Source organism: Coregonus lavaretus (assembly GCF_964263955.1).
Source record: "Coregonus lavaretus genome assembly, chromosome: 10".
Classification (NCBI taxonomy): Eukaryota; Metazoa; Chordata; class Actinopteri; order Salmoniformes; family Salmonidae; genus Coregonus; species Coregonus lavaretus.
Genome location: NC_139997.1, coordinates 2,428,028 through 2,443,821, shown reverse-complemented (window position 1 = coordinate 2,443,821; position 15,794 = coordinate 2,428,028). Strand labels below are relative to the sequence as shown.

The window sequence follows — 15,794 nt, the reverse complement described above, 5'->3', positions numbered from 1 at the left end:
CTGGTAGGTTCCTTGATAATTTGTGTGAGATTGAGGGCATCTAGTTTAGATTGTAGGATGGCCGGGGTGTTAAGCATATCCCAGTTTTAGGTCACCAAGCAGTACGAACTCAGTTCACATATGGTGTCCAGGGCACAGCTGGGGGCTGAGGGGGGGTCTGTAGCAAGCGGCGACAGTGAGAAACTTATTTCTGTAAAGGTGGATTTTTAGAAGTAGAAGCTCAAACTGTTTGGGCACAGACCTGGATAGTACGATAGAGCTCTGCAGGCTATCTCTACAGTAGATTGCAACTCCGCCCCCCTTGTTGTTTATGATTTGGTTGTCATGGAGGACTGATTGTGGCTCATTGTTTCGAGTTGAAAAAGAAACGCTGCTCTTACGGGATAGCATGCTTTGAGCACTATCAAAAAGTGCTATTTGCATGTGGAAAAATGGAAGCTGCATAGGCCTTATTGTTTACGTGTGTTGGTGACACTTTGATATCTCGATCATTTGCAGCTGGATAAGTCTATCAAAGAAAAGTGCGAGTTTGAGCGTGTGTCTGTTAGGTCTATGGATTTTTCTTTTATCAGCATGAAATAGATCGAGCAGTTAAAGTCTTCTTAAATGAAAACTGTTTTTTTTTTACAGTATGGAGCACAACACCATGGATGAGGTTAGAAGGGAGGGAGAGGAACTCCCTCAGACTGTTGTTCCGTAGGCTGGGATCCACACTATGCAGCTGTTGTTGAAGAGGTCCTCTGTAGCTCAGCTGGTAGAGCACGGCGCTTGTAACGCCAGGGTAGTGGGTTCGATCCCCGGGATACACCCATACACAAAAATGTATGCACACACGACTGTAAGTTTCTTTGGATAAAAGCGTCTGCTAAATGGCATATTATTATATATTACTGTTGCAACAGCGCATTTTTCACTGACTGTCCACTGGTCGCAAAAAAAACAACAATGATTGATAGGCAGCTTAAATTTCTTCAATTCAACCATTATTGGGTTAACATTCACATACACCAGAGAAACAGACAGTTTAATGTACTGAGTGTACAAAACATTAGGAACACAACTAATATTGAGTTGCACCCCCTTTTGCCCTCAGAACAGCTTCAATTCCACAGAGATGCTGGCCCATGTTGACTCCAATGCTTCCCACAGTTGGCTGGATGTCCTTTGGGTGGTGGACCATTCTTGATACACACGGGAAACTGTTGAGCGTGAAAACCCAGCAGCGTTAAAGATCTTGACACACTTAAACCGGTGCGCCTGGCACCTGCTACCATACCCCGTTCAAAGGCACTTCAATATTTTGTCTTGCCCATTCACCCGTCTGAATGGCACACATACACATCCATGTTTCAATTGTCTCAAGGCTTAAAAATCCTTCTTTAACCTGTCTCCTCCCCTTCATCTACACTGATTGAAGTGGATTTAACAAGTTACATCAATAAGGGATCATAGCTTTCACCTGGATTCACCTGGTCAGTCTATGTCATGGAAAGAGCAGGTGTTCTTAATGTTTTGTACACTCAGGGTACATTTGAACAGCCATCCACAACAACCACAATCCGTAAGGAGCAAATAGCTAAATGAGAGCGCAGCAGTGTGATTCACATCAATGCGCTATGTAGACATCAATATTAAGTGATATCCATATCACCCATAGACTACACCACTGCTGTCGTCCTTACCTCCAAGCGTTTATTCAAGTTGGAAAATCTTCGGATACCGACAGCAGTCGCACCATTGGATGCCGACATCAGTCATCCCCATTGGATGCCGACAGCAGGATGCCGACATCAGTCGCACCATTGGATGCCGACATCAGTCGCACCATTGGATGCCGACATCAGTCATCCCCATTGGATGCCGACAGCAGGATGCCGACATCAGTCGCACCATTGGTAGACAGGACTGCAGCCTTTTTATTCTTGCTCTTTTCCTGCAATCCATCAAACACATTTGGTGTGACATCATAGGGGTCTCTGATTTGGGGTCAGACTCACTCAGGTAGATTTTTTTTTATTTTTTACTTGCGCCTTTTTTCAATGCTGATTTTAATGTGATTGAGAAAACAGAAAGGTGTCAAATATTTCGCAAACATCCTTTCTGAATTTAAATGTCATCCTAGAAGTAAGCATATACTTTTCAAAAGTATCTGTAATCTGATTACAACATATTTGCTGTTAACGTAACAGATTAGAGTTATAGTTTTGGGGTAAGCCGTTCCATGTAGTGAGTTCCTCCCCAGCCCTTACTGCTCAGATGTTAAATCCAAGGCATTGGATTTTTCAACCGTTCCCTTTATTTCTAACATTGCTCTCTCCATCACCACAGTCGATCGAAATCGTCCCCCGACCAGGCGGGTCAATCTCTGGGTCAGGTCCTGGATGAGTCCCCTTACCTGGAGCCTTTCCTCCACGAGCTCCATGATGAGGAGCAACAGCGCCCTCTGGAGGACAGCCCCCTGCCCCACATGCTGCTGCCCCATCACTCCCAAAGCCTGGAGCTGATGGACAAGATGGACCGCAAGCTGAAGAAGAAACGATGCAACAAGCAGAAGAAACACCAGAGAAACAGACAGTTTAATGACCTCTGGGTCCGCATCGAGGAGAGGTGAGAGAGCACTGTGACGGTTGTGCTGTGTGTGTAAATGATCTAGTGATACAAGTCCTAAAGCCTTTAGTATTAGAGTGTGCCTCAGTTGGGTCATTGGTTCAATTTCCACAGAGATCGCTTTTGGATAAAAGCGTCTGCTAAATGGTATATGTTAAATGACTACGGGTGGTAATTAGATGCGATGTGTGTTCTTTAGAATGTGACACCACAGGCATTCCATTAACCTCATCTTAGATGTCAAGACAGTTGGTTCAGTTCATCTCGTCTCCGGTAGGTATCACTTTACTGCTTAAGTCTTGTCAGTACTTGGGGGTTACTGCTCCGTCTAGGGGATCTAACCTCTAACAGACGCTTCCTGATAGAAATCCTGCAGGCACAACCACACATCATATCACATCACAACCACCATACGTCTCCAACACACATGTTATTTATGGGAATTCGTCCAGACTGGTTCTCTATTGGTTCAGTGTTATGGATCCTGAGAAGGAAACACATCCAGGAGGTTGGGTAGCTGCAGGTAAGAGACCTTTGTGACAAAAAACATGATCCTATTTTGAGAAATGTTTAATACGATCACAAAGAGAGCGTTGTTGAATTTGCTATAAAGAACAACCACATGATTGTTACTTGGTTGATTCTCTGACTGACTGGTTATTTATAAATACAGGGCCAGTTTCCTAAACCTGGACTGAAAAGCTCAATGGAAAATGTCAATTGAAAGGGAAACCAGCCCTTAGTTTAATTCAAAATATCCAGGAATTATTGTAGACATGTAAGTCATGTTATAACTTGACCAATGTAGCTTTTTAACTTTCAAGGCTGACAAAAAATTCAAAATAATCATTTTAGTCAAAATAATTGAACAAGTACATTCAGTTGTCTTCCTCCACGCGGCCAATAGTAGTTGTCAAATCTGTCCTGAGGCGATGGGTGGAAACTGGTTCCAGATTCAAACCGGCCAGCCGTTTGTTGAGCCCAAATGGAGGCCGTCTGTTGACACAGATGGAGGATATGAATGTAATTTACAATTTCAAACACTGAAACAATTTATCCCAACTTCCATTTCGGTGTTTCTGCCTGCTGAAAGTCCAGGGTCTGTCGGACGGACGGCTCGCTCCACTCCTTGAAGCCCTCCTGTCAGCCAGAAACCGTTTCCAGACTTGATTTATTTATTCTCCTGTTTACTGTGTCTGGTTTAGTTAGAGAACATACCATGAACATTTAGCATGCATTCCAAATGGCCCCCCTATTCACTATGGGCTCTGGTCAAAAGTAGTGCACTATAAAGGGAAATGGGATGCCATTTGTGACGCAGCCATAGACAATCCCAGTCCTGAAATGAAAATAACCTGAAGTTTCTAGACACATTTTCCCCCAAAGTCTACTTCAGACGTTTGTATATATTATGTCTGAAAAATGTTTTAATTTGGTACATTAATAATAATTAATATTCAGGGCTTTGATTCAGGAAAGTAGCCTGCAGAGTTTCCCTCTAAACATATGGCTGTGCGTCCCAAATGGGACCCTATTCCCTATGTAGTGCACTACTTTTGACCAGAGCCCTGTATAGGGAATAGGGTGCCATTTGGGACATAAGCACAGTGTGTTTCCAGTAGAGAGGAACGTCTCTCCAGTTGATTTGACGCGTGGCCACACGCAGACATTTACGTCATTTAGCAGACTTACAGTAGCGAGTGCATACATCTTCATGCTGGTGCCCCCCCGTGGGATCGAACCCACAACCCTGGCGTTGCAAGTGCCATGCCCTACCAAGTGAGGCACACCGGACTGATTACGTCAGACCCGATTGCACCTACTGAGTCCACTAGGCAACGCTTTTGTGATGCAGGTTTTAACTCAAATAAACCTGCTTCCGTCCCAAATGGCACCCTATTCCCTGTATAGTGCATGACCAGGGATCATCATAGGGCTCTGGTCTAAAGTAGTGCACTATATAGGAAATAGGGTGCTATTTGGGACCCACACCTGCTTAAAGGCTCAGTCAGAACTCCAGATAATAAAACAGAAAAAAAATGAATAACTATTCTGAATGTGACTTTCTAATGCGATCAGCAATCCAGCCGTAGGCCAAATCCATGAAAACATCCTGCCTGCTGTTGCCAAGGCCAATCAATGAAAACAAAATATTATTAACTACAAGCATATGCCCAGTGATGAAAAGAGTTGTATTCCAGACTGATTAAATGTGCTGGGTCATTTGGACCTCTGGTCAGTCCAACGAGAGAGTCTGAAATGGCACCCTATTCCCTATATATAGTGCACTACTTTTGACCAGAGGCCTATGGACCCTGGTTCACTATTTAGGGAGTAGGGTTCCGTTTTGGGACGCAGCCCCTAGTCATCACAGGCCTGCTTATGGCCCATTACACCTTCAGGGTACTTTACCAGGGTTCAGTCCTTTCCTTTCAAGTAGCAAAATGTGGCAATTACAACTTCAATTGAACACTGTATAATGAATGTAATTAGATTTTTTTAGAATTTCTGTATATTTTTTATTTTCTTTACTTTGTTGACTTTTCTCTCAGCCAATGACGGCAGGCAGAGAGACCGATCGGTTTGTTGTGATTGGCTGAGTCCCAGTCAGCCCGTCCCTAGTTCCTGGTTCTAACGGGCTACATTAAACGGGACACACTCTTTTCACGCCATTTCGCTTGGTGGGCGGCGCTATAGATTGGCCGTAGATTTCAGCATACATACCGGGTGAGTCAGTCAGTGTCGATAACTTGTCTCACGTCCGGATTGTGGAATCTATTCAACGCACAGCTAAACCATAGAGTACTGGTTGGCGAAGCCTAACTACTGTAATGGATGATGCTGTTTCATCAGGGAGCCACAAAGATGAAGTAAAAACCCAATGTAGTCGCTGAATTCACGTTATGTGTCCACAGAATAGAAAGAAGCTAAAAAAAATGATTTTATATTCCAATTTCACATTGTTTAAAGTTGAGAGATATCATTCACGCAAAGTAACGACACTGGGTGTGTAAGTGCGCCTCCAGGACAATAGGGTAAAGTTAGCCACATGTATATGCCCTCTAATAACTAAACTCAATAAAACCAAGGACATAACTCCTCCGTTTCTATTCATAATATCATTCATAAATATAATACCATTTTAAAACATTTTTTTCCATAAATATTTTTTTTTTTTAATTTATCAGTATATTTAAGTTTAACCATAACATTTGTTGTAATATTTGTTCTATCTTTTCTGGAGGATAAAACTGAAATTGTAACTAGCTCTGTATGGCTTGTTTAAGAAAGGGCGATACTTTAAACTAAATTTTCATTTTCAATTATTCGTAATTGAGAAGTTGTAATCTGTATAAAGGCAAAATGGCAATTTTTGAACAACGGATGAGCCTTTCTTTATAATCTAATGGAGAACCAATTTGGGTTTAAGTATAACTTACAGTGAGGGAAAAAAGTATTTGATCCCCTGCTGATTTTGTAAATTTGCCCACTGACAAAGAAATGATCAGTCTATAATTTCAATGGTAGGTTTATTTGAACAGTGAGAGACAGAATAACAACAAAAAAATCCAGAAAAACGCATGTCAAAAATTTTATAAATTGATTTGCATTTTAATGAGGGAAATAAGTATTTATATATTTTTAAATGGACTGGATCTTTATACTTACCACATGGGTCCTGTTTTAATAGTAATGAAATCAGACCTTCTTGTTGAGTACATGAAAGTCTACACTTTTTATAGGAGTAATTAAAACATGCTAATAATGGATCTTTGAGTACATCAAAAAAGGTCTGACATACCTCTACTGGTGTACCATCAAGCCCTGGTGTTTTTCCAGGCTGAAAAGTTCCTCTTCTGTAAGTTGGCCTTCACACAGGTCAATCTGTAAGTTGGCCTTCACACAGGTCATTCTGTAAATTGACCACAGGTCATTCTGTAAGTTGGCCTTCACACAGGTCATTCTGTAAATTGGCCTTCACACAGGTCATTCTGTAAGTTGGCCTTCACACAGGTTATTCTGTAAATTGGCCACAGGTCATTCTGTAAATTGGCCACAGGTCATTCTGTAAATTGGCCACAGGTCATTCTGTAAATTGGCCACAGGTCATTCTGTAAATTGGCCACAGGTCATTCTGTAAATTGGCCACAGGTCATTCTGTAAATTGGCCACAGGTCATTCTGTAAGTTGGCCACAGGTCATTCTGTGAATTTGTTAATTTTACATTATTATACATCATCTATATCTGTAGAGTGGGTTTCCTGTAAACAGTAGATATTATATTATTTCTCCTTTAGCAGGTAAAAATGGATCTTCTTTTTTTATAATCTTCTAAACCATTACAATTGTAACTGTCTATACTTATTTCCCCACTTACCATAATGATACCCCAGTTTCAATTATACTACCACAACCAATGTTTGTAAACGTATCATTAAAAAGCACCATGATGGTTAAATTATAAATAGCTGTGCTATAATATTTTCACTGTTAAGCATACTGTAGCTGCAACTTTGGAAACCTCCAATTATCCTAATATCCCACCTACTAAACCCCCCCCCCCCCCCCCACAACACAACTGATTGGCTCAAACGCATGAAGAAGGAAAGATATTCCACAAATTAACTTTTAAGAAGGCACACCTGTTAATTGAAATGCATTCCAGATGACTACCTCATGAAGCTGGTTGAGAGAATAAATAATAATATGCCATTTAGCAGACGCTTTTATCCAAAGCGACTTACAGTCATGCGTGCATACATTTTTTTTTTGTGTATGGGTGGTCCCGGGGTTCGAACCCACTACCTTGGCGTTACAAGCGCCGTGCTCTACCAGCTGAGCTACAAGAGTGTGCAAAGCTGTCATCAAGGCAAAGGGTGGCTATCTGGTTACTACATGATTCCATATGTGTTATTTCATTTTTTTGATGTCTTCACTATTATTCTACAATGTGGAAAATAGTAAAAAATAAAATAAAACCTTTGGACCGGTAGTGTATATCGCAAGACCACTTCGTTATGTCCATTACATGCAAGACATATTTCATGTAGTCCTCATTACATCCTGTTTTATTCCCACAAAAAAGTAAGAAGGAAAAAGGAACATAGATTCTAACGGCTGCTAATAACTGCCAGTAGAAATGTGTCTTAGGCATCACACCGCTGCGGGGACTTGCATCCATTCATCCACAAGAGCATTAGTGAGGTCGGGCACTGATGTTGGGGGATTAGGCCTGGCTCGCAGTCGGCGTTCCAATTCATCCCAAAGGTGTTCGATGGGGTTGAGGTTAGGGTTCTGTGTAGGCCAGTCAAGTTCTTCCACACCGATCTCAACAAACAATTTCTGTATGGACCTCGCTTTGTGCAAGGTGACATTGTCATGCTGAAACAGGAAAGGGCCTTTCCCAAACTGTTGCCACAAAGTTGGAAAGCACAGAATCATCTAGAATGGCATTGTATGAATGTAGCGCAGGGTTCTTCAATTCCGGTCCTGGAGGGCCGAAACACCTCTGTTTTTCATCCTCTCCTTCTAATCAGGGGCTAATTCAGACCTGGGACACCAGGTGAGTGCAATTAACTACCAGGTAGAAATAAAAAACAGAAGTGTTTCGGCCCTCCAGGACCGGAATTGAAGAACCCTGCTGTAGCGTTAAGACTGCCGTTCACTTGAACTAAGGGGCCGAGCCCAAACCATGAAAAACAGCCCCAGGCCATTATTCCTCCTCCACCAAATTTTACAGTTGGCACTATGCATTGGGGCAGGTAGCGTTCTCCTGGCATCCGCCAAACCCAGATTCGTCCGTCGGACTGCCAGATGGTGAAGCGTGATTCATCAATCCAGTGAACTCATTTCCACTGCTCCAGAGTCCAATGGCGGCGAGCTTTACACCGCTCCAGCCGACGCTTGGCATTGCACATTGTGGTTCTTAGGCTTGTGTGCAGCTGCTCGGCCATGGAAACCCATTTCATGAAGCTCCCGATGAACAGTTATTGTTCTGACGTTGCTTCCAGAGGCAGTTTGGAACTCGGTAGTGAGTGTTGCAACCTGTGAGTTCATTGTTCACTTTTGGGAAAACTGGTCCAGCCACTTGGTAGATATCTATCATTAATTTAAATAAATCTAAACGATGTTCTGTTATGAAAGATTGTAAACTATAAAGTATAAACCCACCAGAGCTTAATTTATCAATGAGGTCCCAGGCGGAGTGTTCGCAGTTGAACGTGGACACGCATTGAATCCCACACCTACAGTCCACTACCTGGCAACAGTCCACTACCTGACAACAGTCCACTACCTGGCAACAGTCCACTACCTGGAAACAGTCCACTACCTGGCAACAGTCCACTACCTGACAACAGTCCACTACCTGACAACAGTCCAAGGTTCTGGAGTTCTCTGTTTGGCACCTTCATGTAGTATTAGCAGTTAAAGGTAGACTCAGTGAGCAGCACCGCAGATACTGAGATGAGCGAGATGCAACACTTCGCTCTCATTGAGCCTCACACTTCAACGCTCTTAGATGTTGCGGAATTTGACCCACTATGATGTTTACATCCTGCATCTACGTCATACTGCTGAGTCTACCTTTAAACTAGAAACATTATCAATATTTGGCATCATCATGTAGAAACAGTTCAACTGAGAACAGTATCATAATTTGGCATCATCATGTAGAAACAGTTCAACTGGGAACAGTATCAATATTTGGCATCATCATGTAGAAACAGTTCAACTGGGAACAGTATCATAATTTGGCATCATCATGTAGAAACAGTTCAACTGGGAACAGTATCAATATTTGGCATCATCATGTAGAAACAGTTCAACTGGGAACAGTATCAATATTTGGCATCATCATGTAGAAACAGTTCAACTGGGAACAGTATCAATATTTGGCGTCATCATGTAGAAACAGTTCAACTGGGAACAGTATCAATATTTGGCATCATCATGTAGAAACAGTTCAACTGGGAAAAGTATCAATATTTGGCATCATCATGTAGAAACAGTTCAACTGGGAACAGTATCATAATTTGGCATCATCATGTAGAAACAGTTCAACTGGGAACAGTATCAATATTTGGCATCATCATGTAGAAACATCCTATCAAAGATGAATCTAACATGACTCCTATCCAAGAGGAATCTAACATGACTCCTATCCAAGATGAATCTAACATGACTCCTATCCACGATGAATCTAACATGACTCCTATCCAAGATTAATCTAACATGACTCCAACCAATCTTAATCTAACATGACTCCTATCCAATCTTAATCTAACATGACTCTTATCCAAGATTAATCTAACATGACTCCTATCCAAGATGAATCTAACATGACTCCTATCCAAGATGAATCTAACATGACTCCTATCCAATCTTAATCTAACATGACTCCTATCCAATCTTAATCTAACATGACTCCTATCCAAGATGAATTCTAACATGACTCCTATCCAAGATGAATCTAACATGACTCCTATCCACGATGAATCTAACATGACTCCTATCCAAGATGAATCTAACATGACTCCTATCCAATCTTAATCTAACATGACTCCTATCCAATCTTAATCTAACATGACTCTTATCCAAGATGAATCTAACATGACTCATATCCAAGATGAATCTAACATGACTCCTATCCAATCTTAATCTAACATGACTCCTATCCAATCTTAATCTAACATGACTCCTATACAAGATGAATCGAACATGACTCCTATCCAAGAAGAATCTAACATGACTCCTATCCAAGATGAATCTAACATGACTCCTATCCAAGATTAATCTAACATGACTCCTATCCAATCTTAATCTAACATGACTCCTATCCAATCTTAATCTAACATGACTCCTATCCAAGATGAATCTAACATGACTCCTATCCAAGATGAATCTAACATGACTCCTATCCAAGATTAATCTAAGATGACTCCTATCCAAGATGAATCTAACATGACTCCTATCCAAGATGAATCTAACTTGACTCCTATCCAATCTTAATCTAACATGACTCCTATCCAAGATGAATCTAACATGACTCCTATCCAAGATGAATCTAACATGACTCCTATCCAAGATGAATCTAACATGACTCCTATCCAAGATGAATCTAACATGACTCCTATCCAAGATGAATCTAACATGACTCCTATCCACGATGAATCTAACATGACTCCTATCCAAGATGAATCTAACATGACTCCCATCCAAGATTAATCTAACATGACTCCTATCCAATCTTAATCTAACATGACTCCTATCCAATATGAATCTAACATGACTCCTATCCAAGATGAATCTAACATGACTCCTATCCAAGATGAATCTAACTTGACTCCTATCCAATCTTAATCTAACATGACTCCTATCCAATATGAATCTAACATGACTCCTATCCAAGATGAATCTAACTTGACTCCTATCCAAGATGAATCTAACATGACTCCTATCCAAGATGAATCTAACATGACTCCTATCCAAGATGAATATAACATGAATCCTATCCAATCTTAATCTAACATGACTCCTATCCAAGATGAATCTAACATGACTCCTATCCAAGATGAATCTAACATGACTCCTATCCAAGATGAATCTAACATGAATCCTATCCAATCTTAATCTAACATGACTCCTATCCAATCTTAATCTAACATGACTCCTATCCAAGATGAATCTAACATGACTCCTATCCAAGATGAATCTAACATGAATCCTATCCAATCTTAATCTAACATGACTCCTATCCAAGATGAATCTAACATGAATCCTATCCAATCTTAATCTAACATGCAATCCTCTTGTCTCTCTCGTCTCTCAGCACTACAGTCGAGTCCCCTCCTCCTCCGCTGGTCCGTATTGTTAATGGTTACATCACCGTACGGCCTCACCACCACGACCACGAGAGAGGCCACGCCCACGGCAGAGCCAATTACAACAGGTTGTTGTCAGACTCCTCCGCCTCTACGCCATGGTCTTTCCTCTGGTTACTGTTTACAGTGTTGGGTCATATCTGGTTTCTCTACTAGCAGATATAATGCAGGAGGTTACTGGTTCAAACCCCTCCTGCTAACATCTGGACTCTCTAATACCAGATCTCTCTAGTACCAGATCTGTACAGGAGGTTACTGGTTCAAACCCCTCCTGCTAACATCTGGACTCTCTAATACCATATCTCTCTAGTACCAGATCTGTACAGGAGATTACTGGTTCAAACCCCCTCCTGCTAACATCTGGACTCTCTAATACCAGATCTCTCTAGTACCAGATCTGTACAGGAGGTTGCTGGTTCAAAACCCTCCTGCAAACATCTGGACTCTGTTGTAGCAGCTGTAGTCCTGTTAAGAGTGTTAGTTTAGATCTGGACTTTGCAGCTCTAGTGCAGGAGGTTGTTGGTTTAAAGCCCTCCTGCTAACATCTGGACTCTAGTAGCAGGAGGTTGTTGGTTTAAAGCCCTCCTGCTAACATCTGGACTCTAGTAGCAGGAGGTTACTGGTTTAAAGCCCTCCTGCTAACATCTGGACTCTAGTAGAAGGAGGTTACTGGTTTAAAGCCCTCCTGCTAACATCTGGACTCTAGTGCAGGAGGTTACTGGTTTAAAGCCCTCCTGCTAACATCTGGACTCTAGTAGAAGGAGAGTACTGGTTTAAAGCCCTCCTGCTAACATCTGGACTCTAGTGCAGGAGGTTACTGGTTTAAAGCCCTCCTGCTAACATCTGGACTCTAGTAGAAGGAGAGTACTGGTTTAAAGCCCTCCTGCTAACATCTGGACTCTAGTAGAAGGAGGTTACTGGTTTAAAGCCCTCCTGCTAACATCTGGACTCTAGTAGCAGCTCTAGTCTAAAGCAGGAGGTTACTGGTTCAAAGCCCTCCTGCTCACAAGGAATCATCTATTTCAACACTCAATGGGGCGAATCCAAACTTTCCCTTATGTCAAATTTTCACTTAATCATGCATTGATATCAAGTGAAAATTTGACTTAAAGGGATACTTCAGGATTTTGGCAATGAAGCCCTTTATGTACTTCCCCAGAGTCCGATTAACTCCTGCATACCATTTTTTTATGTCTCTGCATCCAGTATGAAGGAAGTTGGAGGTAGTTTCGCGAGCCAATTCTAACTAGCGTTAGCACAATGACTCGAAGTCTATGGTATCTACTAGCATGCAATTGCACTAACGCTAGTTAGCAACTTCCTTCAAACTGCACGCAGAGACATAAAAATGGTATCCACCAATTCATCTGACTCTGGGGAACTAGATAAAGGGCTTCATTGTCAAAATCCTGAAGTATCCCTTTAATGGAAGTTAGGATTTGCCAAATCAATCTCAACTGGATATTTTTCCGTGTTATTTTTTATGTAATTTTTACAGCAGCAATGTTTTATAATAACCCAAACAGCTCTTACTCTGGCAAGATTGTTTTCTTCCAACCCCCTTAATTAATTTATTCTTCACTTTTTGAAGAATGTGTTTTGTATCGCATAATACTGTGGGAATTGTATATATCTACATATTATAGATTGTATTTTAGAAATATGAAATTTTAAATGGTTGAATGTGTTTTGTTTATTGTTGTTGTTTATAAATAGGTACAGTATATTTTTTTGACTAAAGCTGGTACTAACCACCATAACCCGTATTTGATAGCCTGGTTCCCGAATCTGTTTGTGCTGTCTTTGCATTGTTCCACCTGATAATTAATTGCACCCACCTACTGCCCCAGGTCTAAATCGATCCTTGATTTGGCTATGTTATAGGAGTTGTCAAGACAGCACAAACATATCTGGAACCAGGCTACGTACCTCTCTTAGGTTGGAAATGTGATTTCGGGGAGAAATGATCCAAACCAGTGTTATCTACGGCTTGTTGTCTGGAAGAAATGATCCAAACCAGTGTTATCTGCGGCTTGTTGTCTGGAAGAAATGATCCAAACCAGTGTTATATATGGCTGGTTGTTTGTCTGTCGTACGCTGAGAGAATTATGTTTTAATGTTTTTACATAATGTGTTTAATTTATTTAACTATATAGTTGTAGGTAATCTAAACATGTCTTGTGATTGTTGTTGTTCATCCCAATGTGATTTGTTCATTCTCTCTCCAGCCTCCCAGTCAGCCTAAAAGCTGGTTTATACTAAAGGTCAAACAACATGTCTGTGTGTACCTACTGGAATGTGACGTGTCCACAGACCGTCTTTAGACCGACTGTAAATCGACCTTAAGTTTGGATCATCTACTACCATATAGCAGCAGATTCATGGAATGAGTTTATTCCTGTTGTAGCTCACTGAAATGAGTTCTAGAAGGTTGTAGCTCACTGAAATGAGTTCTAGAAGGGTTGTAGCTCACTGAAATGAGTTCTAGAAGGGTTGTAGCTCGCTGAAATGAGTTTATTCCTGTTGTAGCTCACTGAAATGAGTTGTAGAAGGTTGTAGCTCGCTGAAATGAGTGTATTCCTGTTGTAGCTCACTGAAATGAGTTCTAGAAGGGTTGTAGCTCGCTGAAATGAGTTTATTCCTGTTGTAGCTCACTGAAATGAGTTCTAGAAGGTTGTAGCTCGCTGAAATGAGTTTATTCCTGTTGTAGCTCACTGAAATGAGTTGTAGAAGGGTTGTAGCTCGCTGAAATGAGTTTATTCCTGTTGTAGCTCACTGAAATGAGTTGTAGAAGGTTGTAGCTCACTGAAATGAGTTTATTCCTGTTGTAGCTCACTGAAATGAGTTCTAGAAGGTTGTAGCTCACTGAAATGAGTTCTAGAAGGTTGTAGCTCACTGAAATGAGTTGTAGAAGATTGTAGCTCACTGAAATGAGTTCTAGAAGGTTGTAGCTCGCTGAAATGAGTTTATTCCTGTTGTAGCTCACTGAAATGAGTTGTAGAAGGGTTGTAGCTCGCTGAAATGAGTTTATTCCTGTTGTAGCTCACTGAAATGAGTTGTAGAAGGTTATAGCTCACTGAAATGAGTTTATTCCTGTTGTAGCTCACTGAAATGAGTTCTAGAAGGTTGTAGCTCACTGCAATGAGTTCTAGAAGGTTGTAGCTCACTGAAATGAGTTGTAGAAGGTTGTAGCTCACTGAAATGAGTTCTAGAAGGTTGTAGCTCGCTGAAATGAGTTTATTCCTGTTGTAGCTCACTGAAATGAGTTGTAGAAGGGTTGTAGCTCGCTGAAATGAGTTTATTCTTGTTGTAGCTCACTGAAATGAGTTGTAGAAGGTTGTAGCTCACTGAAATGAGTTTATTCCTGTTGTAGCTCACTGAAATGAGTTCTAGAAGGTTATAGCTCACTGAAATGAGTTGTAGAAGGTTGTAGCTCACTGAAATGAGTTCTAGAAGGTTGTAGCTCGCTGAAATGAGTTTATTCCTGTTGTAGCTCACTGAAATGAGTTGTAGAAGGGTTGTAGCTCGCTGAAATGAGTTTATTCCTGTTGTAGCTCACTAAAATGAGTTGTAGAAGAGTTGTAGCTCGCTGAAATGAGTTTATTCCTGTTGTAGTTCACTGAAATGAGTTGTAGAAGGTTGTAGCTCACTGAAATGAGTTTATTCCTGTTGTAGCTCACTGAAATGAGTTCTAGAAGGTTGTAGCTCACTGAAATGAGTTCTAGAAGGTTGTAGCTAGCTGAAATGAGTTTATTCCTGTTGTAGCTCACTGAAATGAGTTGTAGAAGGTTGTAGCTCACTGAAATGAGTTTATTCCTGTTGTAGCTCACTGAAATGAGTTCTAGAAGGGTTGTAGCTCACTGAAATGAGTTGTAGAAGGTTGTAGCTCGCTGAAATGAGTTTATTCCTGTTGTAGCTCACTGAAATGAGTTGTAGAAGGGTTGTAGCTCGCTGAAATGAGTTTATTCCTGTTGTAGCTCACTGAAATGAGTTGTAGAAGGGTTGTAGCTCGCTGAAATGAGTTTATTCCTGTTGTAGCTCACTGAAATGAGTTGTAGAAGGTTGTAGCTCGCTGAAATGAGTTTATTCCTGTTGTAGCTCACTGACATGAGTTCTAGAAGGGTTGTAGCTCACTGAAATGAGTTGTAGAAGGTTGTAGCTCGCTGAAATGAGTTTATTCCTGTTGTAGCTCACTGAAATGAGTTGTAGAAGGTTGTAGCTCGCTGAAATGAGTTTATTCCTGTTGTAGCTCACTGAAATGAGTTCTAGAAGGTTGTAGCTCACTGAAATGAGTTGTATCCTGTT

General features: G+C 41.1%; 1 protein-coding gene across 1 annotated transcript in view; it reads left to right on the top strand.

Moving 5' to 3' along the window:
• Positions 1 to 11,645, top strand: part of LOC311135793 (metalloprotease TIKI1-like) — a gene marked incomplete at both ends in the record, with an annotated part of 89,889 nt that extends 78,244 nt beyond the window's left edge. The window contains 2 exons of the mRNA XM_084169835.1: positions 2,329 to 2,607; positions 11,438 to 11,645. Of these exons, the coding sequence (XP_084025961.1) occupies positions 2,329 to 2,607; positions 11,438 to 11,645 (487 nt within the window). The remainder of the gene's footprint in view (positions 1 to 2,328; positions 2,608 to 11,437) is intronic.
• Positions 11,646 to 15,794: the final 4,149 nt, after the last annotated feature.